Source organism: Delphinapterus leucas, chromosome 16 (genome assembly GCF_059928025.1).
Source record: "Delphinapterus leucas isolate spDelLeu-1000000601 "Yukka" chromosome 16, BTC_Dleu_Yukka2, whole genome shotgun sequence".
Classification (NCBI taxonomy): Eukaryota; Metazoa; Chordata; class Mammalia; order Artiodactyla; family Monodontidae; genus Delphinapterus; species Delphinapterus leucas.
In genome coordinates, this window is record NC_143144.1 from 56,291,878 (window position 1) to 56,318,296 (window position 26,419).

At 44.7% G+C, this 26,419-nt stretch overlaps 1 protein-coding gene across 2 annotated transcripts in view; it reads right to left on the reverse strand.

Annotated features, from left to right (window-relative positions):
• The window catches only part of PIK3AP1 (phosphoinositide-3-kinase adaptor protein 1), a 114,584-nt gene that overhangs the window by 37,222 nt on the left and 50,943 nt on the right, over positions 1–26,419 (reverse strand). For both annotated transcript variants that reach the window (XM_022569201.2, XM_022569203.3), the window contains 6 exons: positions 25,348–25,484; positions 22,801–22,945; positions 20,571–20,713; positions 20,310–20,442; positions 17,365–17,561; positions 14,528–14,717 (listed from right to left, as the gene is read on the reverse strand). In XM_022569201.2, the coding sequence (XP_022424909.1) occupies positions 14,528–14,717; positions 17,365–17,561; positions 20,310–20,442; positions 20,571–20,713; positions 22,801–22,945; positions 25,348–25,484 (945 nt within the window). The remainder of the gene's footprint in view (positions 1–14,527; positions 14,718–17,364; positions 17,562–20,309; positions 20,443–20,570; positions 20,714–22,800; positions 22,946–25,347; positions 25,485–26,419) is intronic.

A 26,419-nucleotide genomic window follows, 5' to 3' on the forward strand; every position in this document is an offset into this window, starting at 1 on the left:
TGAATAGTATACTTTGAGAAAAAAAATCATTTGAATTTAATCAGTATACACAGATATACTGTTCCTACTACTTTGATCTTTGGGGACCAGTTAAATACAGTCTGGTGAATTTGTATGAAATATTTATATTTATATTACATTTTCAAAGAATATTAATTGAAAAGAGGTCATGGTCGTAAAGTTATGTTAAGGATAATGAACTTCACATGACATAATCCTAGTTTTGAAACAAAATATCTGTATGTACATAGAAAAAAAGCCTGAAAGGCAATACATCAAAATGTATATAGTGGCTATTTCTGAAGTAGTATGGATAGGTCATGGACATTTCAGACCATGGACATTTTCTTTTCTATTTTACACTTTTCTTTGTCTTCCAAATTATCCATAGTGGCTTCTGTTGCATTCATATATGAGAAAAACCCTATCAGCACTTTTTTAAAAGGCCTAGGTAATTATGATCAAGTATGTACAATTAGATTCCCAAAGCAAAAATAATTTCAGGTTATTAAAAAAAATTATGGCTCACCTGTCAATTACCAGATTACTGATTTTCTAATTATAAAACATACTGATTTTTTAAAAATTTATTTATTTCTTTATGTATTTATTTTTGCCTGCATTGGGTCTTCCTTGCTGTGCGCGGGCTTCCTGTAAGTTGCGGCAAGTGCGGGCTACTCTTCGTTGCGGTGCACAGGCTTCTCATCGCGGTGGCTTCTCTTGTTGCGGAGCACGGGCTCTAGGCGCGTGGGCTTCAGTAGCTGTGGCACGCGGGCTTCAGCAGTTTTGGCTCGCGGGCTCTAGACTGCAGGGTCAGTAGTTGTGGCGCACGGGCTTAGCCGTTCCGCAGCATGTGGGATCTTCCTGGACCAGGGATCAAACCTGTGTCCCCTGCATTGGCAGGCAGATTCTTAACCACTGTGCCACCAGGGAAGTCCATACTAATTTTTAAACTTTCCAGTGACCAGATATTACATTATTACATAGCATAGCTCTTACCCGACCTTGTTTCAAACTTTGACAATCTTTTAATAATCTAAATATAAATTTTGTGACCATAAAACAAAACAAAACACAATGTTGAGTGAAAAAGTTGCAGACTGGTGTTTGCAGTATATAAAGTATTTTATATAAAGTAGTTTTCAGTATATAAAGTACTTTATATAAAGTTTTAAGGTCTATAAAATGATACTATATGTAGTTTATGAATTCATAAATATCTAGTAAACATATGAAAACATGCTGAAATGCTGGAAAGGATAAATGTTGAGTTCATGGTAGGGGTTACCTCTGGGAGGGAGGGAGGACAATCAGGTTCCAGAGGGGGTTCATAGGGGGCTATAATATGTAATTTTTAAAAAAAAGATCTGAGACAAAAGAAAAAAAAACACATTCTTGATGAATCAGAATCTTTAAGAAATACAACGTTTTTGAAAATTAATATGCTACCTTTTGCCCCCAAAAGGGGAAAATAAGATTCTATTTTTGTATTTTCCTGTATATGCAAAAAAGAAACTCTGGAAGGAGATATAAGAAATTAAGATCAATGGTTTCCTGGGAACTAGAAAGATGACAGACAAGGACCAGAGAAAGGTTTTTTTCACTGTTCATCTTTTTATATTCTAGTTTTTCTATCCTATTGAAAAAATAAAGGAAAGAAATGCAGAGCTCTGATCATGTTTTTGTTACCTTAAATATTATCCAAAAAAAGGGAAGATAAAGCAATTCCCTTTTTCTACCTTTTCAGTTTAATGTTTCTTGAAATGTGTGTAGTGGAGACATTACATTGAATATAATGTACCTTGATACCCTCTGGTCCAGAGCCCTGTAATTCCAAATGAGTAAACTGTTAATTCAGTGAACTTCTCTTGTCAACACTGAATTCTTTAAAGTAAACCGTAGAGAGATTAGGGTGACTGTACTGATCCTGAAACACACCTAGAAGTGTTTTAATTTTAAAAATAAATTTCTGGGACTTCCCTGGTGGTCCAGTGGGTAAGACTCTGAGCTCCCAATGCAGAGGGCCCGGGTTCGATCCCTGGTCTGGGAACTAGATCCCACATGCATGCCGCAACTAAGAAGTCCACATGCTGCAACTAAAGATCCCACATGCCGCAACTAAGACCCGGCACAGCCAAAATAAATAAATAAATAAATATTTAAAAAAATTTTCTAAGAACTCACAATTCATTCCTTAAAAATTCAAGACCAGAAAAATGCCACTTATTTGAGATTTCTATTTAAATTGTTTAATTGTGGTTTTATGGGACATGTTTCTCATGGAGTTAGAAAATTGGGAAGAAAGACATATCCTACAGGTGTGCCTTACTGGGAGCAGGACCCTCCTCTACCCTCCTGACTCCTACCCCTACAATACCTCACCCCTTAGCTGCCTGACCCTGACCCAGCCAACTTTTGAAACTCTTCATTCACACAACAATAAAACACAGAAGAAAAGACCCTGAAGGAAAGACTTGCTTGCATCAGACACCCCTAGAGATGAGGGGAGGGAAAAGTTTTGTGGACCTATCGTTGGGCTCTGTCATGCCCAGTGCTGCATCCTCCAGGAAACCACAGCCCCCTCAGGCTCCAGCATCTCTAAGAACCTAGTGAGGGCAGAGCAGCATCAGGACAGTTTCAATCACCAATAACCAGATTTCCCAGGCTGGCAACACCAGAGCGCAAACCTCGCACACACACTCGGCCACCCCCACTGACAGTGATAAAAGAGACACGCACGGCCTAGCTACTTCACTAACAAAGTTCAGTTTGAGACAACTGATTTCCACATCTGAGATGTAGCTGCAAAATTGAAGGAGCTACAAAGAGTGTCGGAAAAACAAAATGTAGAAGAAAAATGGAAACAGCAAGAGCAGCCCTGGCTGGACCTGGCATGCTTCTATAACAAGGAGGCAGGCTTCTGTCCCTAGTACTATGACCCCATCATAATGTGCTGAATTTTATGTGGGTTAAAGAAAGAATTTTAAAAAGAAAAGAGAGAAAAAAGAATGAGCACCAGTAATGACATGTCAATATCACGATCCTTTGCTACAATGCACTGAGGATGCAACATCATTGCTGTGGCATTCTTGCCCCGAATTTATAACCTCAGTCCAATCACAGAAAGCATCTGACAAACCCAAACTAAAGGGCATGCTACAAAATAACTGATTGGTGTTCTTCCAGAGTGTCAAGATGAGGAAAGACTGAGGAACTGTTACACATTGGAGGAGACTAAGAATAACAGCATGCACTGCAGGATCCTATCTAGGTTCAGCATCTAGTCCTACCTACGAACAGAAAAAGAACATTAGGGGGAAAACCAGTGAAATTTTGAACAAGGTCTGGAGGTTAGTTAGTGGAATTGCACCAATGTTTATTTCTCAGCTTTAGTAACTGTACTCTGGTTATGTAAGATGTTAACATTAGGGAAATCTGGGTGAAAGGTATACAGGAAGGGTAGCATTTTTGCAGCTTTTCTCTAAATCTAAAAGTACTTCAAAATAAAAAGTTTTTTTTTTTAAGAAGAAGAACAGGTAGGAGGGAAAGAGATGAGAAAAGGAGAGGAAGAAATGCAACAGCAAAACTAAAGAAGCATAAGCCCTGGGAATGACCTACGCTGACCCTTTCCTGTCCATCTACACTATCAAGTCACCTTCCAGGGACTCCTGTGAGCCACGCACCTCTGGGTACGATGAACAAGGCAGGGCTAAATGACCACCTGTGACAAACAAATCTTTTTACTCTACAGTCACGCTTTCACTGGTGGTTAAGAGCATGACTTTGGAAGGAGACAAACTAGGATCTGCTAAAGATCAGTCCTGAGACATTAGTAGAATTATTTCTCCTCCTTGAGACACCCTAAAAGGATGGTGAGAGGTTTGGGCACTGTGGTCAGAATGCATAGTTTCCAATTTTGACTCTTCCACTTCTGACTATAGGACTGCAACACCCACCTGTCCAACTGACTTTTAGATCCAACTTTTTGGATCCAGCTGATCATTTGGACTCACAAGATGACTGTGGGCCGTGCTGGTGCCAGTCTACTCAGAAGGATGGAGGATACAGACCAGCAGGACAGTACCAAGCGGCCTTCCTCATCGAGGGCAGTCTTTACACCAATCCAGCAACTCCCACGCAAGGAGACATGATCCATATCAGGCAGGTGGAGAAGCTGCCATGGTGTCTCAAAGGAGCAGCATTTCTCAACTCTGGAGTTTATTAGCAACTCCTGAGGCATTAGCTTCCAGGGTCCCCATAAGAGGCATCCAGAGACATTGCCCTCAGGGAATCCCAAAGTATGGTGTCCCTTTCAGGTATTTATAGTTTACATACAACTCCTCTCAGTTCCAGATGCAATTTACTACCAATTAGGGGTCATTTTTATCATAGGCAATGTTGCCTAGAGACATAATTGACATATGGCTTTTATCAGGTCACCAGGGTAACAGAGTGGAAGTCAATAAAGGTCAAATTCTCCTGCAGAAAGGGAAATGAGAGCTGTTACATTAACTCTTTGCCCACAATTATCTTGGGCCAAGTTGTTTACATCCTCTCAGGATCTGTTTTCCTGTCTGTAAAATGGTGATAATAATAGTACATATATCATAGGTTTGTCATGAGTATTAAATGAGAAGCACAGTGCTTAGCACATAGGAGGTGCTAAATGCACGTTAGCTGCTATTATTACTGTTATCTTTATTATTAAATTCTACACCCACGCTAATGTCCTAAGTAGAGAACAATTTTAAAAAGAGGACTTAATTTGTACTTTTTAATAGTAACTTTATTTGTTTGAAGTCAAGTCTCCTCCTTCAGAGCAATAAATGCTTATGGGTTAATTCTCACATCTGAATATCCACACATATTTTCAAATTACCTTTCCTAGTAAAGAATTACACCCAATCAATATTTTTATATTGAATATACTTAAAGCAAGGAGGCATTGTAAGATAACAAACGATAATTCTTCACCATGGAATTATGTGTGGAAACCTGACTCACAAACAAGGCTTGCCAGGCGTTGTCTTGATCACGGCTCCTGAACACCAAGTCCAGGCTGGACGGAGCTGGAGGCTTCTTTCCTCCTTCGCCAAGGCTCTGCCGCTGCAGTCCAGACCTGACTTGGAGGCCCCATGCCCATTACCTTGTGCTTTCCTGAGGCTTATCACATATTTTATTAGAGGGCTCAGCAATGAGCACCAAGGGGAAATTCTAGCAGCTCTTCAGTCGCTTCTGGCCCCACCCCATACTGCCGGGATCACAGGTAGAGGCTGATCTTAAGGTCAGAGCCTAAAGCCAGAGGATCTGAGGCTTGGCTGAAAGAGCATGATGGAGGCAGGGGCACAGGGAGGAGATGGGTGGTCTGCAGACACATGAGAAGGCCTGGAAGTCAGCTGTAAAGGCCCTGACAAGGGCTGGAGCCAAGTGAATGGTCTGCATTCAGGCGACAAATGTAAGTCAGAGAAAGGCAGCAGTCAAGGCCAGGCAAGCAATAGAGGTCCAGGACACTGGCCGATAATGTCTGTAAAATGGTGATAATAATAGTACGTATCTCATAGGTTTGTCATGAGTACTAAATGAGAAGCACAGTGCCCAGCACATAGGAAGTGCTAAATGAATGTTAGCTGCTATTATTACTATTGTTACCATTATCTTTATTATTAAAGCAGGTCAAGATCACAGTCAGAGGTGGTGATTACCAGCGTGCACTTTGATATCCTGGAGACCTGGGTTCAAGCCCTGGCTCTGATTCTTAGCAGCTCTGTGTCCTTGGACAAGTTACTTGATATCACTAAGCTTTCATATCTCCATCTGTAAAGTGGGTATGGATAACAGTACCTACCTCATAGGAAGACTGTATGAACCAATTGAGACAATGCTTATAAAATGTTTAGCAACAGTACCAGGCACTAAATATTAATGGTTATCATTATATTGAGGCAACCTAGACAGTTTATTAGCTTTCTATTGTTGCTGTAGCAAATTACCACAAACTTAGTGACTTAAAACAACATCCAGTTCTGTAGTTCAGAGGTCTGAAATGGGTCTCACCAGGCTAAATCAAGGTTTCGGCTGGACTGCGTTCCTTTCTGGGAGATCTAGGGGAGGTTCAGTCTTCTTGCCCTTTCCAGCTTCTAGAGGCCCTGCACTCCTCGGCACGAGGCCCTCTTCTTCCATCTTCAAAGCCAGTAATGTTGGACAGAAGCTCAGCTGAACTGAGTCCTTCTCATGGTGCCATCTCTGGTCTAACCTGATTCCTTCTTTTACGTTTTTTTTTTGGCCACGACCAGGGCCAGAGATTGAACCCAGGCCACCGCAGTGAAAGTGCTGAGTCCTAACCAGTGGATCACCAGGAAATTCCCATCTTTCTTCTACTTTTAAGGACCCTCGTGATTATACTGTGCCCACCCTGATAATCCAGGATATTCCCATTATTTTAAGGCCAGCTGATTAGCAACCTTAATTCCATCTGCAACTTTCATTCCCCTTTGCCATGTAATCTAGCATATTCATAGGTTCAGGGGCATTATTCTGCCTACCACAGGTAAGACCAAATGTGAGCACGGTCAACCTGTCATGAATTTCCTTCCCATGTGGGACTGGCGAGGGGAGTGGGCACAGGGACCAGGGTGCACTCAAGCAAGTCCATCATGTCATGTCCACATATGGACTCAGTAGCCCTGGCCTGATGTGGGCACAGGCCTCTGTTGAGTCTCTGTAGGTGCACTGCCTTAAATGAAGAAAAATACTTTTCTTTCCATTTATATTTTAAATAAAGTGATTATTTTTATACTGAGTTCAACGTTAAGTATCTTTGAATTAGACCAGGAACAGTGGATACACACATTGGCCTCCATGTCCCTGTTGTGTACTCAAGGCAAACATCCCTATTCAATCATAGCACTCTTTGTGGCCACAGAATCCTTCTCAACACAGCTCCCCAAGCACTCAACACCAGCTAACTGACACTGACACATGAAATTACTTTTAAAACACTATTTGCCATAGCTGTATTAGGCAGTAAGTCCTAGCAGTAGCAGATACTACTTTCGTAATAATAAAGAAAAGAAAAAGTACCCGGTAGTTTGGAGTTAATGAGAGATAAAACCCTCAAACTGTAAAGTTGACAACCCACGCGTACATACAACCCAGGCACACAGTAACACATGAGCGACTGAAATAGAAAATTCTGGAGGTGAAGGGAGTCCGTTTCCAGACAAAGGACATTTTGAAAAGGAAAGCACAGCAACAGATCCCTGCGTCCCTGGACGCTCAGGGTTTGTACTTCAGATTCTAAGCATTTAACCTTCACCACTTAGATAAACTGAAATGTGCTGAAACCTGCTGGTCTAAGGAAAAAGTGCAAAGTTCTTTCATTTCATTGGGAAAAAAACCCAAAACAATAACAAGGAAACTCTGGGGCCACAGTCTCCTTCTGGGAAAAGCAGCTGCAGCGTTACACTATACTTTTTCAAAGGAGTCAATCCCAAAGAAACCATTCCTGGGAAGAAAGAAGCTTGAACAGATGAAGAGCAGGCAGGCAGGCAAGTAATTAAGGAATGAGTCAAGAGCAATAACTAATTTTCAAAGAAGCTCATATGATACTCCTCATGGGACATAAATCTAGATCACTCGGCTGCAGTGGAAACTCCATCCAGATTATGTGTTGTTAATTTAACAGAAAACCTAATCTGAGTATGTAATACAGTAAAATGTCGGATACTGAGAAACTATTCTTCTGGAAAGGCTCTCAAACCCTGAAAGCAGGCCAAAAGAATTTTTTTTCAGTAAGTGCTTTTGTGGCTAGAAAAGAGGCTTAGAACAAGGATCAGCATGGTAAAACATGTGAAGAAAACCTGAAACCCGATTGGTTCCATCTGCACACAGGTGGAACAGACTGCTGTGATTGACCATGTCAATAAGAAAGTCCAACCTTCCCATACCCTCATGGAGAAGTGAGGGGAAGCAGAGAGATAGACAGAGACAGAGAGGCAGAGACAGGGACAGAGAGAAAGAGATAGTCACACACATGCAGAGGTGGGGGGGGGAGAGGGGGAGAAAGGGAGAGAGACAATGAGACAATGAGACACAAAGAAAGAGAGAGTTGGGGGAGGGGAGAGACAGAGACAGAAACAGAGACAGAGACAGAGAGAAGAGAAATGGCAGTCTGAAATTAGAGGTGCTAAGGAGTGACTTGACACTGAAAAAGAAGCTAAGCATGAAAGGGTTAGGAGAAGCAGCATGCTAAGTTTCGTGCATTTCTTAGCAGACAACAAGTACCTTAGTGCGCTGCTCCTGGTAAGCACACAGGCCCTCTGTCTTGCAGGAATGAGCCCACGGGATGAGCTCCTGATCTGGTGTAGTGGGTACTATGACTTGCTAAGTCACAGGCACCCCTCCCCCAATCCATTCTCTACTAGCTGCCCTCTTGAGGGCACTGTGTCTTTTTCCTCAATCGTACTGTCACAGTTTGTAGTTATATATTCAGTTATGCAGTACCTTTGTTTAATATCCAACTCTCCCGCTAGAAGGGAAGCTCTGGAAGGCAGAGATCATGCCAGCTTATTTACTGACTCCTCATCACCCAGCACAGTGACTTAAACACTCAAGGGGGTCGATAAATGTTGTTGAATGAATGAAGGTGAGAATGGACAAACTAACGGGTAATAAGCAAATGAATACATGGATATGGAGATCTTGGGGCTTTGTTAAGGAATCTGGGCATTCCCCAAGCTGAGAAAAGAGAAGGGCAATTCAGGCAGCAGGAACAGCACAAGCAAATGTATGGAGACAAGAAAGAAAAGGCAACTGGGAACAGCCAAAGACGTCCCACCTTCAGGGACATCTAACAGGTATCTCACTACCACCTATCGGGGAAGTGACGTCCTTGCACTGGAACATCAACAAACAATTCCAAACCACAACATCTAGGATGATTTCTTATTTTCTGGTAACTCTCAAATTCAAGAAATAATTGAGCACCTGTTGTGTACAGCCTGTGGATGATACACGCTTCCTAACTGAAGTAGGAGCAGGTAAGCAGAGGAGCGTGTACATAACCAGAGTGCAAAATGATCTGCATGCCGTGCCCGGGGAGGGTGTGACCCACAGCTGTGCAGGTGCAGAGGGGAGCAAGGTCGCTGCTGATGGTGAGGATTTTATCTTATTAATTTAAAAACATTCAATCCAGCATGCTTTCACTAAGTGCCTATCTCCACAACACAGTTCTTGTACATCTAGAGGAGGGAAAAGCTACAGAAGTCAGGAAGTGCCCTGAGGATCCCTCTGCTTCACCAGGTCAGTTTCAGCCCCAGACAAGACAGGAACAGCCAGCCCTGCCTCAGAGGGAGTTCCTTGCTGGTAAGACCTCATGCCTTGCACCCAGCCCCACTGCCTCTACGGCACTTCTTGGCTCTACTAGCCAGGGTCTTCCCAAGATGAATAGCAGGAGGATGGCAGAGACTCCGCGGCTGCAGGAAGGAAGACTCTTGAGAGAAAAGTGTGCAGATGGAGGAGATATGGGAACATATGTGTATATATGGCTGATTCATTTTGTTGTAGGGCAGAGGCTAGCACACCATTGTAAAGCAATTATACTCCAATAAAGATGTTAAAAAAAAATGTGCAGATGGGGAAGGCAACATGTTCCAGTAACTTAATTTTACTTACAAATGGTCCTTCAGGTGGGCTCAGACCTTACATGGCTGGGCTATGAGGCTGTTCACTGGGCCCAGTTATGGCCCCAGCTCAGAGAGGACCCTGCTCACAGAGACTGTAACCAGAGAGCTCCAGTAAAGAAAACACTGCTGGAGATGATCTGTTACAAAGACGGCAGTTACCAAGGAGGTTGCTAAGGGAAGTCAGCAAGTTAGCTGGGGCTAAGTTGGCTCTCCACTGCACACAAACTTGAGCCACAGACCCAGGTGGAGGGAGCAGGGGCGCAAAAGAAACGTTCAACGCGAGAGTCACAAGAAGCAGAACAGCCCTCTGGGGTGGATTAGAGTGATACGTGTGAGTTTAGTCTCCAGTAGTGAGACATTGCATCTTTCTCCTTTTACTCCTCTCTCCTGATGCAGAAAGACAGGCCTCTGAGATAGTCAAGCAGCACTAAATCCACAAGTGGATTACCTTTGTAACAGCTGGACAAGGGCCTCCCAGAAATGGCTCCTGAGGCCTTAGTACCCAGAGCCTTATCAAAGTGCCCAGTCACTGGGTGAGGCTTTCCACACAAAACGTATTACCTAAGTCAAAGGACCACCAGGACCACCGTATCATTCTCTGAAGGCAGGGTTAGAAGCAAACGAAGTAAATGAGAAAAAAATCAGGAGATAGTGAAGACACCCAAAGAGAGGTGTGTTGTGATTTTTAGTTAGTGTTTGCAGAAGCTTACCCTAAGAACATTTATTTCTTACATAGTATGGTGCGGAAAATGATGGTTTAAATCTGTGGGCGTTTGAACACAAAATTCTTAAGAGAATTGAGAGCGAAGTTGAAAGTCTGATAACAAAGATGTAGTTACCACCTGGTGGCAGCATATCTAAACTAAAGACAGTATGAGGAGTGTGTGTGTGTGCCTGTGTGTGTGTGTGTGTGTGCGCGCGCGCGCGTGTGCACACGCACCCACGCACGCAAGTTCAGGGGAAGGATCATAAAATCTCAGGATCAGAACCCAACATTGTCGCCCAGCCAATTCATTCAACACTGGGAGTTTCCCTGACAATCTTCCTACTTAGTGCTTGTTTGGATTCCCTCTGGGGACCTCATTACGATCCCCTTTCCAAAACTCAAGTCAGAAAGAGGTAGATTTGTCCCAACACGATCAGATGACCTCCAAAGCTGTGGTAAGGAGATGGCATAGAGCCTGCACTCCATGTTTGTCCTGTGAGTGAATGAATGACTGAGTGAGCAAGTGAGTCAGCTAGTGAACAAACACGGCCTAGTTTCCTTTCTATTTTCAGCCTCTAGGGTTGAATGGTAACAAAACAAATGATAACCTCCGCTATTTAGATTTAGGAAATAGCTCCCCTGTAAGTATCCGTCCCAGGGCTGGCAAGTTCTGACCCTAGAAGAAGGGCAGGTCAGGAGGGTCCTCTAGCTCAGTGGGCAGCTGACAGACTTGACCCCTGGGAATATGCAGACCCAGATTCCTGACCTAGTTCTCCCTCGATTAGACTTAAGTAAGTTACTAAACCTTGAAGCCTTAGCGGTCTCCTCTATAAAATGAAGATAACTTTATCCACCAAGCCCCAGGACGCTCAGATGAGATCACAGAGATGAAAGCAGTGTGTTGACTTGAAAGGGCCAGAAGATTACTGTGCTGGCTGGTGTTACAAATATGCATCTTAGATTTATCAGTCTGTCCTACTTATTTATGACCTAAACTGCCTTCTCCCCTAGAGAGTCACTGGTAGTAAGATGAATGGTTCCTCCCCAGGTACAAGTTGCTGCTGCTTCTGGGCCAGTAGGTAAGTGGTCATTCTCAAGATTAAACCACAGAGACAGAAACACAAACCGTATCTGGATTCAGAAAATTCAGAGTTTATATGATCTGGCAAGTGAAAACTGCAGTGGGTTTCCTCTGCCCATTCCCCAAACAGCAGAATTCTACAGCCTGCCTGTTGGTGGCCTCCTTCTAGCTCCACGGCAACCAGAATTCCCCACCCCCCCACCCCCTGGAACTTTACAAGATGCCAACTGGCCGCAAACCAGGCAAGCTCCATAGCACTCCACCGCCTTGGTAAGTGCTGAAGAGGCTCAGCGCTCACGCTGTGAGAGGCCCAGCAGACAGGAGTAATGGGACGGCTGCTGTTAGCATTCCGTACAGCTTTGCACTGCTGTGGTGGGGGGATTTCCTGTGTTGGAGCATCTAGAGGGATAAGAGGTGTTAAGGCTCTCTGTCAACACTAAACCAACTGCCAGTAAAGTGCGGGATCCTTCAATTGTTCAACTGCCCCACCGTAGGGACACAGGGCAGAAATGATGATGCATGGTCTCTGGCTTCCCAGAGGGGTACTAGTTTTTCTCCAAATGTTCTTTTGTGAATGAGTCTCTGTTCCAGACTGAAAAGGACTGTGTCTTCCCTCCACCCCGTTGTCTCACCGAAAACCAGGAGTGGGAGCGGCAAGTGGCAGAAACACAGATGCTCCAGAATGCTTGTTGGGTACATGGAGAGATGGATGGATGTGCAAGGGTAGGGGGCGCCAGAGGCTGTTTTGTGAGCTAACATCTGGGCCGCGAAAACAGGAGGCATGGCTGGAGCTGCTAGATGGTTTTTCTAAAAGAAAACCACGACTAAAATTTGTGGTGTTAGATGGAAACTTCTGGCACAGAATAAGGAATATGGTCCTAAAGACAGAGAGACCTGGGTTCAAACCTGGACTCTATCACTTATTAGCTGTGAGACTTTGGCGGAGTTGCTTAACCCCTCTGTGCCTCAGTTTCCTCATTTGTAAAGCGCAGGTTAATAAAAGCGCCCCTGTGTGGTTGCTTTGAGGATTCAGTGAGGTAGAGGATGTGGATGGTGAGGATGACGGCTTCTCTCCTCACCTTCCTGCTGGGTTACGGCTCATTCGGGAAGAGCTTCCACAAGTACTTCAAGTCCTTCCAGTTAGATGCTGAGAGAGAGCTTCTACCTTTCTTTCCCTCTTTCTTCTCCTCCCCCAGAGGCACAGCCAGTCTGACTAGCAAGCACCTAACAACCACTGGACCACATCTTCCAGGTGTTAGGGTTGCAGTGTCAAAGGCTCTGCTGGTGTCAGGGTTCACCTCTGGCCCCCTGACCCACCCACATTTCCTGCTCCAAAGCACCCTCTTAATGCCTGCTTTTCCGTTCATGGATGGGAAAATCAGGCCCAACTCCTTGTGGGCCCAGGTCCCCGCAGTCTTCTCCTCAGGCTGAAAATTGGCAATACTCAATCTAGCCCATTCCAGAAATTCCTCCATCAATAAAGCTGATGGATGCATTGATAGGTATTTGTCTTGTCTTTTTTGAATCTATTAATTAGACCAGAGGGAAGGAGGGAGAAGTTGTAGGCAGTGTTTCAGAGCTCTTAGCATCTCGTAGCAAATGGTGGTAACATATAAAGAAGGCCCTTAGAGGGCCGGTTGTGTGGTCCTCCTGCTTCAACCCTGATATGTGCATCGAAAGCCAATGTGTATTTAGACCAGTGGTTCTCAAGGGGAGTGGCACTGCCCTCTTGAGGGTGTTTGGAAAATCTATGGGTATTTTGGGTTGTCACCATGACGCAGGGACACTACTGGCATTTAGCAGAAGGGAGAAAGATGCTAGACAACCTTCAGGGTGAGGGACAGCCTTGTTTTGTGTCCCTCATGACTTTTAAATATTTCACTAGATACACATGTGGGTTAAAAAAATAACTGCTTATGATACATATTTATACATATGTGTATATTTGTACATATCTGTTTATATGTATATGTGTATTTTTTAAAATTTAATATCAGCAGGTATAAGGAAAAATATGGGCAAAAATCCCCACCAAACTATTACAAATGCTACATCAGTTGGTTGAGTGGAGTCATGAACTTTTAATAACTCGGTTATACATTTCTTTTTTGTTTCCAATTTTTGGAAGAATGTATTATTTTTGCTATTAAAAAGAATTAAGATAAACAAAAATGGGCAAAATTTGTTAAGCAATTTACAAAAAAAAATCATATCTTGGAGATATGATATTTTGGAAATAAGTTTATTATATATTAATCCAGTAAAATCAGGTTATCAAAAAAACCCTGCTTATAATTTTCTGAGCCTAGAAGCTAAATTGCTTCATTTATAAAATACAACTTGTATTTTTGCATGGTTTTGATATACACCAAATTTTCCAGGAATTCAATTACTATGAAAATGGAGAAGAGAATGTGAGGAATCATTCACCATTTAGGAAAATCCAGGCATTGATGCCAGCGCTGCTGGCGGTATCCAAGTCACTGATACAATAAACATGTCGGTCAGCACTTGAGGCTGTGACATTGGCAGTGACTCTGAGTGTAGGTGACTGCAACTGACTAATGCACTATGTCCTTGCATGGAGGCACATCTGAGCATTTCCTCTCCTATGAGTTCTCTTCTATATTTCAATTGGGACTTATATTTGATTTCTAAAAATTTCATATGTAGGTAGGTTATATTATATGTATCTCATGTCAGGGTAGTAGCCGGGGCATTACAAAATGTTTGCTATAAAAAGGGCCCATTGGAACTGACAAAGTCAAAAGCCACTGGTTTCACTTCTGGATCACAAGGCAACACCTTCATCGACTCTGACTTCCAGGCCCTTGCTTAAACTTTCCAGTCACACAGCAGAGTCATAGCAGAGGAAGTCTGGAGAACGATTCTGCTTGTCACAGCACATGATGACCTGTCTAACTTTGTGTAAAATGGGATCTTCATCACTCCGGAGTGGGGCAAGGGGTAAGCAAGGGAATTTCCCCACACACAGCAGAAGGAAGAAACGCGTTTCTCAGCAGAAAGATGGAAGCGGAACTGCGCTGTGCTACTTACAGAGGTCCTCGGTGGCAGCTGGGACAAAGGTCGCCATGGACTCATACAGCTCCTCGTCACAGCCGGGGTTGAGGGAGCACTTCATGAGCAGGTCTGTGGAAAGGTGGGCCATGGACTCATACACAGAGTCAGCCTCCTCCCCTTGCATCAGTTCCTCTTTAATGTGACTCTTCAGCATGTCCACAGTTTCCTGAAAGAGAAGGTGGGATCCCACAGGCGCACTGACACAGCCGGGCTCTCTGGGTAGAGTCAGGCCCTCGAGTGGGCTTGTAACAGCAAAGTAAAGCCTCACACGCATCAGGGTTGCAACTATGTGCGCATGTCTGTATTTCCCACCACACTGAAAGCCCCTTGAGGCCAGGCTCCAAGTCTTTTTCTTTGTTTTATGTTCTTTGTTTTAATCTTTGTATCTTCGTCCAACACTAAGAACAGAGTTATGCACTCAGAGGAGACACCCGTTAAATGTCCAGTGCCCAGAGGATACAAATTTAAAACTTTCTCGTGGGTACCTATTACGTGTCAGGGACAGTGCTATGGATGTGCCTATACATTATCTCATGGCATCCTTTCCACCACTGTTTGAGAGTGTCTCCTATTCCCTGGTCAAAAGATGTGAAAACCAAAGCTCAGGAAAATCTAGTGCCTTATTCATGGGTCTGCAATCCTGGCTTCTGACCTTTCTACTATACCCTAGTGGTTCCTCAAATGGCAACAAACGGCGCACAAAGGCATAACCCTCGCTGATTAGTCAAATGGGAATTCAAACGGGCTAAACAGCGCTGCAGCCAAGGTGCTCTTGCACTTGTGTGTAGCCAGAAGTCCCCTGGGGACTTGGTCCACTAGCTCCTTCCTGCTCCTTCCACCTGTTCCTTCCGTTAGGCTGCTCCAAAGTGCCTGACAGCACACCGCTCCAAAGCGCCCGCCTCCGTTTTACAGCCTGTGCCCAAGAGGAGAGACGGTCTTGGGTGAAATGCCCTGAAGTCAGAGAGGCCCCCTTTGTCATTCTGCCTCCAGGTGGTTGTGAAGCCAGAGAGGTGGCTTCTCTGAAACCCCTGCACAACTTTTCCTCGTAAGAAACTTTGGTGTTTCACAATCATTTCAGCATCAATCCACAAAAATCCTCATTTTCATCATCACCACCCCAAGAGAGCTAATCTGCTATCTGACACTCTGTGTTGGTTTCCTGATGAGCCCCAAGGAGTGGAGTGCTGGAGACTCAAGGTCTGGCATTTGGTTCTGATATGGTGGAAAGAGGAAATGGGACGGTTCTTAGAGGTGATGAACAACACGGAGGAGCAATCTTTTGGGGGCAATGCTGGAGATGCATCGGTTGAAGTGATTGTACTTAGAAAACAAAGATGATATGACAAATGTGAACCAGATTAAGTTCAGTGCAAACTGGAAGTGCATCTTTCCACGCCCCTGTGACAGAAAGTAGGAGAATGCTCCCCAGCTTTACCATCAGCTAGGTTCAAATCCTACCTCCACCCTGACTAGCGTGGGACCCTTGGCACAATGACTCGGACTTTCTAGGCCCTTTTCCTCCTTTGTTGAAGAGCGAGAGCAATACTGTCAACCTCAAAGGACTGTGATGAGGATTAAAGGAGAAAATGCATTTGCCAATCAACTAAATTCAATAGATAGTAGTGATGAATATGAATACAGTATGTTCTTGATAAAAACTATCGGCAGGGAAATGAAACACTGCATTTTATACATTTGTGACTCCGAAGTGAAGTACACACTCCTGGACCGTAAGTACCGTTTAGCCTCATTTATGTCAATGATGCCCCAGACAGGCACTCATGCTATTCTGTTTATTCAATACATTTAACCACCCCCCAAATTTTGGGAGGCCTCCTCTGTATGTCTCAGCGAGTTGCTGCCTTGTAGATTGTCAAGCACAGAGCAGAAAGCTAAGTTTCTGGGGAGGTGTCAGGCTCACTCCTGTCTGGAGGTAGTGTTAATTGTTCCTTTTGAGGTCACAGCCCCATATGAGAGGATGAGCTATTCCCGCGTCACTGCTGTGAATTGTGAAAATGGAGGAAAACCAGAAAAGGGTCGAGACAGGAAGGGCAGCTGCCTCCAAAACAACGGAAGCAATATTGGGGCATGGAACAAGGCCTACGCATGGGACGAGATTACACTTAAAGAAAGACCCAGAAGTCAGTGATCAAGGAGGATCTGTGGGTCCAAAACCAGGGAAGCAGATAAACCTTAAGACAGGCAGAGGCTCAGAAAGAGAGAGAGGTTGTCAGCAGAAGGTGGGGCCTCACGGTTGGCCTCCCTGAAGCCTCAGGTGCAGAGCTTTACTGTGGTCTCTGCTAAGGAAGGAACCAAGCCTAACAGTTCACCTGGGCCTGACGGTGGGCGAGGGAGCTGGGAGCATCCTGCCAAGTACCTTGGAGGTGGGTGGGGAGGTGACTGAGAAAGACGGATCAGCATCTACCTTCAGCAGATTCACTCTATCAATGCTCCGTAAATTCTTCGAGGGTGGATCTCAGTGCTTTACACATATTATTTCTTCTTATTCTCAAAACAACCCTAAGGGTAGAATTATTATAAACCTTCTCCCGCATATCACGAAACTGAGAGAGACAGAGGACAGATACATGATTTGCCCAAAGGCACATGGCTGACAAGTATTGGTGAGGAATTTGGATCCAGATCCATGTGACTCCAGAACTCATCTCTTAAGCCCATGCATACTGGCCCTGCCAGAAGAGGCACGTGAGAACATGCTAGAGATGAAATCCACCCAGGTCTTTAGTGAAAAGGCAGCCCTGGGACCACATGGTGCATTTCCAATCCTAGAGCCTCTCCTGCCTCGACCTTACCACATACTCGTCGATGAACTGCCGCAGGTCCCGGAAGCCGTGCTTCTCGGCAATGGTGTTGGGGTAGTGGCCGTGCTTGTTGGCCACACTATAGGCCTGTAGGGCTCCTGGGCAGGTGAGCAACAGGGCAGTGAGGTTCTTCAGTCCATACTTGGCAGCAAAGTGCAACAAAGTGGGCAGCTCTTCATCCCTCTGATCTGAAAAATTGTCAAGGAAAACTTAATGGTCAGATAAAAAGGAACGCATGGGGTGGTGTGGGGACTTCCCTGGAGGTCCAGTGGTTAAGACTCTGCACTTCCACTGCAGGGGTCGCGGGTTCGATCCCTGGTCAGGGAACTAAGATCCCACTGGCTGCATGGCATGGCCAAAAGATTAAAAAAAAAAAAGGAAGGCACGGGGCACCTTGCTCATGGAGATGAAGCTAGAAGCCTAGTATGGCATCCAGCAGGTGCTCAATCATTACTTCTTGGCTGATTGACCTAACATCTAACAGCTTCCTCTGTGGTACCACTGAAGATGACAGAAGAAATGATATGTTAATTAATTAGCAAATCTAATCATTAATATCCTACCTTCTTTCTTTAAAAAGATTGGAGAATCCTGAGAAATAATACTAGTTCAAAATGTACTGATGTTCTAAGGGCTTAAGCAGCAGACACAAAGTACAACAGGGATCATGTTTTGACCTTCTCTTAAAATTTCAGAGCACTTTAAAACAATTGCTTTATGCTGATTAAAAGAAAGAAATCCTGGGACTTCCCTGGCGGTCCAGTGGTTAGAACTCAGCATTTTCACTGCCGTGGGCACGGGTTTGATCCCTGGTCGGGGAACTAAGATCCCGCAAGCTATGTGGCACAGCCAAAAAAAAAAAAAAAATCCATCTTCTTAGCTCTTACACCCAATTTCATAAAGTATGCCAAGTAATCCTGGGGCTGTTCCTTAGCCTTTCTGTGGCCCTTAGTTTTGAACTAGAAAATATTTCCAGACTATCTCAAAGGGACCTGGAAGGCTTAACAAGATGGTTTTCAATGAGCTCTTTGTTTAGGACAGGTTTTGAATGGTGGTATTAATGCGTGGGAACCCCAGGATGCCCATTAACCCTCTGATTTGTGGGAAACAAAGTACTTCTGAGAGTCATTGGATCCCCATGACACCATCCACCTACTAATATCTGGATACAGCAAGTTAAACTCAACCAAGGAAATAGACGTGTTTGTGTTGTGGAGTTGGGGGACAAACCTTTTTAAAAAATTTTCATAAAAGTTGATTTCTAAACCCAAGAGTGATAGATGTATATATACATATATTCTTTATGTGCATATATATATATATACACACACACACACATATTTTTTTTTTGTTTTTTTAAAGAAACTGCTTTTTATTTTTTTATTTATTTATTGTTGTGTTGGGTCTTCGTTTCTGTGCGAGGGCTTTCTCTAGTTGCGGCGAGCAGGGGCCACTCTTCATCGCGGTGCGCGGGCCTTTCACTGTCACGGCCTCTCCCGTTGTGGAGCACAGGCTCCAGACGCGCAGGCTCAGTAGTTGTGGCTCACGGGCCTCGTTGCTCCGCGGCATGTGGGATCTTCCCAGACCAGGGCTCGAACCCGTGTCCCCTGCATTGGCAGGCAGACTCTCAACCACTGCGCCACCAGGGAAGCCCCCATATGTATTTTTTTTAATAAGACAAACCCAGCTTCCTATTCACCAGGATATGATCCTTGGAATGAAGGTCTGAAAATGTCCCCAGGATCCCCCATAATTGTCAAACTATGAAATACTCCCTCTTGGGCTTCCCTGGTGGCGCAGTGGTTGAGAGTCCACCTGTTGATGCAGGGGACACGGGTTCGTGCCCCGGTCCGGGAGGATCCCACATGCCGCAGAGCGGCTGGGCCCGTAAGCCATGGCCGCTGAGCCTGCGCGTCCGGAGCCTGTGCTCCCCAACGGGAGAGGCCACAACAGTGAGAGGCCCGCATACCGAAAAAAAAAAAAAATACTCCCTCCTGAGCCTCAAGTTCAAGAATAGAGAATATTAACACCTGTTGGAAGTGATGTGAGAACATTCCACAGTAGGAAAATGGAGAGAGGCAACAAGAGAATGTGCCCAGGAGAAGGACATGAAGGTAATATAACCTCATCCTTATGGTTCTCGGAGGCTGTGGAAAGATGGAACGCAGGCACTGGGTAACCAGGGGCTTGGGTCCCATTTGTGTAGTGCAGCTGAGATGTGAAGGAAGAGTGGTGTCTACAAAAGAACCATACCAGGCGTGCCAGGCATCATCCCCATGCAAGTGTTTCTCCCAGCTCCTGGCATGTCACATATGCCCATGAGACTGCTCCTCCCTCATCAAACAAATATTTGTTTTGAGCCTACAGTGAGCCACCAGGCACTGTCCCTGTCATCATTCAGCTGGCAGACTAGCAAAAAAGACGGACACAGCTGAAGAGTACAAGAACCCAGCATGCTAGGGGAGCTGTAGCACGTAGAAGGAACCTACCTGAGGAAGAGCTGCAGGATGAGGGGAGGAAGAAACTGCGTTCCCATGGGTCGAGGTGGCAAGAAGCAGGGCGGAATTTTCATTAGGTAAAAGAAGTTCATACCTTCCACAGAGCAGAGCACAGAAGCCAAGGGAGAGAGTAGAGAGAGGTGAGAGCAGAAATGCAGCAGGAGCCCCTTGGGAAGGCCTTGTATAAAGGTTGAGGAGTTTGGACTTTATCTAGAAGACAAGTGGGAAACACAAAGGGTTTTTTAGTAAGGGGATGACATATTCAGATTTTCAATTTGGAAGAATCCCGGGCTAGCCAGAGAAGAATGACTGCTTCTCAGAGGATGAGCTGTAGAGCAGGACCCAGCAGAAAACATGAGCACGGGCTGACTGCACGCTGAAACCGACGAACTGGAATCAACCCACTGCTGGTTTCCTGAGGTTGGACTGTTGACTTACTTGTCATCATATCTTCTTCTTCCAGCTGGTTGATTCCAAAGAGGTGCAGCCCACTTGCAGGGATGTTGTTCTTTAGGGACTCTGTTAGCAGTTTATCAAGGGTCTCTGTGTTGTAGGGCACAATTTTAAACGCCTAAATACAAAAGTGAAGATGGTCAGATTTTAAATTCAGCTATCTCCCATCCAGCAGATTTGAGACTGGTGAACCATGACCAGAAACTACAGGTCTAGAAAACTCCAGTGTCCTTTCACCATCCTTACCTGACACATGAACTCCACAGGATTTGCAGCATTGGACAATAAATTCCCAATTTCCTCCATGTCAGTATAATAGCTGATAATGGTTTCGCACACCACTAAATCCCCAGAATATATCTTCAGAGAAACATTCCCAGATGAAAGTTCTGAACAGAAGAAAAGATACCATAAAACTGCTCTTTTTTTGTAGTACAAGAGTACAGGGAAAAGCATTCATGGATTACTTAAATGGTGAAGAAATTAATTGGGGACTGGAAGAAAGATCTTGGAGGTGAGCTGCAGGATTGGGAAGTGAGGGAAACAGTAGAAGTAGAGGTGGGCACACTAACACACGGGAGGGCTCTGAGTCAGAGGAATTATCCTCACTGGGTCTGCAATTTAACTTTCGGAAGATTTTCATCTGTTTTGCTCATTACTGTAGGCCCAGTGTCACAACAGACAGGAAGAATAGTTGAATTTAAAGCACTTTATACAAAGGGCAGTGGTCGACAGAGGTGGGACCTGGCGGTGGGACTCCGCCGAGCTTCCGCCCCATTGGGCCAGTAGAATTGATTCACTTGCTCTGCTGCCGTCATTACTATGTGCTCTCCTTGGGTGCTCTCTCTCTTCTACACCACAGGAAGGGGTTTTGAGGGGGAAAGAAAAAATTAAAAATACACCAACCATAAAGATTCGATTCACAAAAGAGGAAATGCGACAAGTAGAGAACATGGAAAAATATTTAACCTCGCTAGAAATCAAAGGAACGCAAATTAAAACAATGGACTACTTTTTAGAAACATATCAAATTAGCAAAAATATTCAAAGTGATAATGCCTAGCATTGGTGACAATACAGCAAATAAACGAGAATAGTAATATTTCATAAAGCAATTAAGCACTATCTTCCAGGACCCTTAAAAACGCCCATTGTTTCAGGGATTCCATCTCAAGGATATAATCCTAAACACAAAAGAAAAAAACCCTGCCTGCATAAAGATGCTCAATATATCATCATTTAAAACGATAAGACAATAAAACCAGACATAGAGAATGGACTTGAGGACACGGGGCAGGGGAAGGGTAAGCTGCGACGAAGAGAGAGAGCGGCACTGACATATATACACTAGCAAATGTAAAACAGATAGCTAGTGGGAAGTAGTCACATGGCACAGGGAGATCAGCTCGGTGCTTTGTGACCACCTAGAGGAGTGGGATAGGGAGGGTGGGAGGGAGACGTAAGAGGGAGGGGATATGGGGATATATGTATACATATAGCTGATTCACTTTGCTATACAGCAGAAACTCACACACCATTGTAAAGCAATTATACTCCAATAAAGATGTTAAAAAAATTAAAAAAAAATAAAATAAGCAGTAAGAAATCAGAAATTACATAAATATGCAACAATGAGGAAATGAAAAATTAAAATGAATTTCTATTCAACTGAGTATTATATAGCTTTAAACATTATGGTTTTAAGATATAGATCCAACACAAGGGACTGGTTTTATAAATTATGGTACATCTATACAATGGATTACCTTGCAACCATTAAGCATCATTTTGTAAAAGAGTATTTATTAACATGGGAAAATATTCATAGTGTATTTCCAGGTAACGGAAGTTGGTTACAAGACATAAAGCTATGTACACAGATGTGGGAAAATACAGAAACCAGTGATTTCCTTGGCAGGTGGGCATATGGGTAATTTTCTATCTACTTTCTTTTATGGTTACTGTATTCTCCAAGTTTGCTGTATTGAGCACACATTACTTTTGTAATAGAAAAAATATGTTATAAAATGGAAAGTTACAAACTCCCTATAATAGTACAGGGGTAAAGGGATGAAGAGAGAATAAATTAAGATTACATAAAGAAAAACGGAATATAAGGTAATAGATACTATTGGAACAACTGTGTTTATAAAAATTATGAAAAAAGGCAAAAAAGACTGAGTGGTAGGGTGTCAGATGACTTTTTCCCCTGCTTTTCCTATTTTTCTCTAATTTCAAAAAATGCTAATATATGAACTTTATAAACATTTTAGTATATCCATCTCCCCCCGCCCCAATCACACGTATATGTTTCTATAACCTCCTTTTCCTTTAAATAGAACGTGGCAACCAAATCCACATCTTGGCTGTCACTTTTCTCAGCGGCTGATGAAGACAGTTGTCGGCAAGTAAAAGAAGGTAAGAGGGGGCCTCTTCACATGATGCCTAATTTCTGGAGGTAGATGGGGCAACTTACTGGGAGCTTTCATGGAGACGGTGTACTCATTCTCCAGCTTGGCTTCCACCCTTACCGAGGGAGAATCTTCAGGAGAAAATTCGGCTTCTGTTGTCACCCTCTCATCCAGCTTACATTTCACAATGACGTAGACAGTGGTTTCTGCCTGGAACGGGAAACCGGTCATTGTCCCTTCTCCCTCCTCTTAGGGTGCTGAGCCAGAGGGCCTCCCCAGCTTCTGCAGCCCCAGCTCTACCTAGTGAGGCTGTTCCAGAGCAGGGTGGGGTCTGCAGTCCAGTGGCGGGCAGTGACTGCTTGCCACGGGTCCCAACAAGACAAGTCACAAAAACCAAGAGTGAACATTTATAAACCTTAATAGCAATTTGATAGAGTAATTTTATGTCTGTCAAACCTAATAATAATTTTAAAACCTGGGGCTTGTATTTCATATGTCTTTTTATTTAATTTTTATAGCATTTCTTTTTTGTTGTATATTATAAAAGTATTGGTCCATGGCAGAATTGGAAATTTAAAACAACAAAAATTTTTTAAAGTTCTTCACCACAGATGGTTTCAGAAGCACTATTCTAGACCAGCCTTGCTACTCAAAGCGAGGCCAAGGGACCAGCAGCATTGGCATCCCTGAAAGCTTGTTAGAAATGCAGAATCTCAAGCCTGCCTGGACCGACCACACCAGAGTCTGCATTTTACCAAGACCCCTGGGTGACTCATGCACCTTACAGAGTGAGAGGTACTGATTTAGAGAAGCCCTCTTGGGTTCTGCAATTTATGCTGTTCTTAGATGGACAAAAATAACTTACTGGAGGATTAATTTTCCCAAGGCACTGAGCAACCTAAGTGGCTATTTTACATTGCTTTGAGACCTCCGGCCAAACCTGCTAAATGGAATTATCTGTTTTACTGGGCTGGTTACGCGGTTAAGCTCTTAAGACACTGAACTGGAAAGAACAGGCCCTCCAAAAAGCAGGGGAAAAGGAGAAATTTCTGGCCACAGCTAATCCCCAAATGTTCATTGTAAGATTCTGCTCTCCAGCCCTTATAGTAGGCCTTCGTGACAAGGGCCACGATTCCAGAACAGGTGGGAGGGGGATGTGGTCCTGGCTCACGGAGACTGCTTAGGGTGAATGTGGTTGACCTGACTCCCACTGCAGGTCTAGCCCTCTCCCACCTGCCCCTTCTCCCAGGGAGCATGGGGAGCCAGAGAAGACGAGTGTGTCTCTCCTATTGACAGTCATAACCCAACCCCAGCCCAGCTGCCCCAGGAACCAGGGACCTGGAGCAGGCAACAGTGAGAATCCTGGGTCAGTGGCAACCAGCACAGGAGAAGGAGCCAAAGCCTGGAAAAGCAGGGAGCATGGGCGGGGCATCATCCTTTAGTTCTAAATCCTCTCCCCACAGGCACCCACCAGCGTGGTCTCAGGATGAAAGGGGCGTGGGGCAGGCAGGAAGGAGTACGAGGGCAATGGAAACTGAAATGCCCACTACAAAGGCCTGGACGGTAAGGAAAAGGAGTGAAGTGGGTACAAAGAAAGGGGAGCGATGAGAACCAGCGACCTGGGGATGCACAGCCCCATCTAAAGGGTCACTTGGCCCAGCTGCTCATCTCAGGCCTGGTATTACCAGATTCTGATTCAAAGGAGGCTGGAAACAGGTTTTCATGCCTAACTCTTTAAAACACTGTGCAGCTGGCACCAAACATGTCTATGAGTTCAATCCAGCCCGAAGCAGCAGTTTGCAGCCCTCATGGAGGTAGTCCTTGCCCAATGCCTCGTGGCCTCAGGCCACGCAGAAAACCACTCACAAGTGCAGGGAAGCTATGGCCATCATGCCCTCTTGCCTACAGGAGCCCACAGTGGCAAACTTAGCACAGGGCTCCTACCCACAAAAAAGTGTTTCAGTGCTCTGAACCAATGTCACACATTTCTCATCAGGAAAAGAAAGATAATGAAAAACTATCAATACTATGGTAGGATTCAAATGACAGTGGCCCATCAGTTGGCCATCACATTCAGGTCACCTCTTAACATAGGTCCTACCCCTGAAAACGTTAGTCACATGCTCAGGCATTAATTTTCTCCCTTTTGCAAGCAATGCTGGGCAGCAGGTTTCAGCCACTGAGCTTCAAGGCATTCATTTGGGCCGTAAAGGGGGCCAGTTGATGGAGAAGCAAGCTCTCAAAATGCCCAGCGCTAGGCTGGAAGGAACAGACCCAGGCCTCTAACTTCAGGGTTGGCATATAAGTGTTTTGTATTCATGTCTGCTGGTCTTCAACACGTTCTAAGTTTTTGATCATGAACTTAATGTCTTAGATTGATGACATATACATTCCTGGGCTCGTCTCCCTTTGACTTAAAGGAGGGAGGTGTGCCCAGGGCCCAGGCACTGGGGGTCCCAGGGTAGTTAGTGCACAGGGAAACCCCACAGGAAGGCTGGGATTATAGTAAGGTGCAACAGAAGAACCCCGCTCCCTTTACTACAACAAACTTCCACTGAAAAGCCCCAAAGCCCATGCTCCAACATCCATCCACCAGCCCCAGCAGTGCCTACCCCACAGCGGATGCGGTCTGGCTGCACCACCATCAGGTTCCCAGGTGAAGTCTTCGATGGCAGGCTCTGCTGCTTCGAGTAGGGAAGGACCTTCTCGTCCTCGGTCTCAGTGTCAGTGACTGAGTCGCAGCCAGAATCTGTGGCACAGAGAACACGGCTGAATGGAAAGAGAAGGAAGCAGTGCCGGGCATGTTCCACCCCCATTAAAACCCCAGACGTTACCAAATAGGAAATGGCTCCGGCCGTCAAACAAATACAGGCTGAAGGTAGTGACTCAGGAAATCATGAAAGAGGACCTCATGGGGAAAAGTCAACCACCATGGAGGCCATGAGGGTAGGGTGAAAACAAGAGGACGATGGTGTGGAGAAAAGCCAAAACATTTGAGGAGGGCTGCTGTCTGAGGCTGACAGGTCTGGTCGCAAACAACAGACTTCTGGAAGCTTTACCTCGGGACGTCTTGCAGGGCTGGCTTCAGTGATTGTGAGGAAAGAGGCCCCATCTCCTCAGGGGGGCTCAAGAATGGACTGTCCACTTAAAGATCATCTTTTGAACATTAAGTAAAACCTGCGCTTTCCAGGAAGCGATTATTCCTCAGGGTCATGGCTAGCTAACGTACTCTCTCTGGAGCAAGGGTAAAAAGCAATCACTTTCAACAAATCTTAGAGTATAACCGGGTTCTAAATCAGTACCATAGCCAACACCTCTGCTGTGGAAAGATTAGAGCGTGCACAGATTCAGTGAAGGTGAGCAGGGGTGTGCAGATAGGGTGTGGCACACAATGAGATAATGCTGAGACAGGGGTAAGTGGAACCTACCAGCGTTCTAGGGCAGGGGCTCTGAACCAGGACTCATTGATTGATAGGGTACCTGTGTGCAAGATTCTGTGTGTGTGTGCATGTGTGTGTGTGTGTTCCTCAAAGAGGAACAAAATGGTTAAGAATGGATACAAGGAGAGGGAAGGTTCATCTAGTCCCTTCGTTGGGCTTGCTCTTCTCCATTCCTAAACCACTGACAGAGCCAGACAAACATACTAGGTACTGCGAGGACATGAAGGTGAACCAGACATCCATC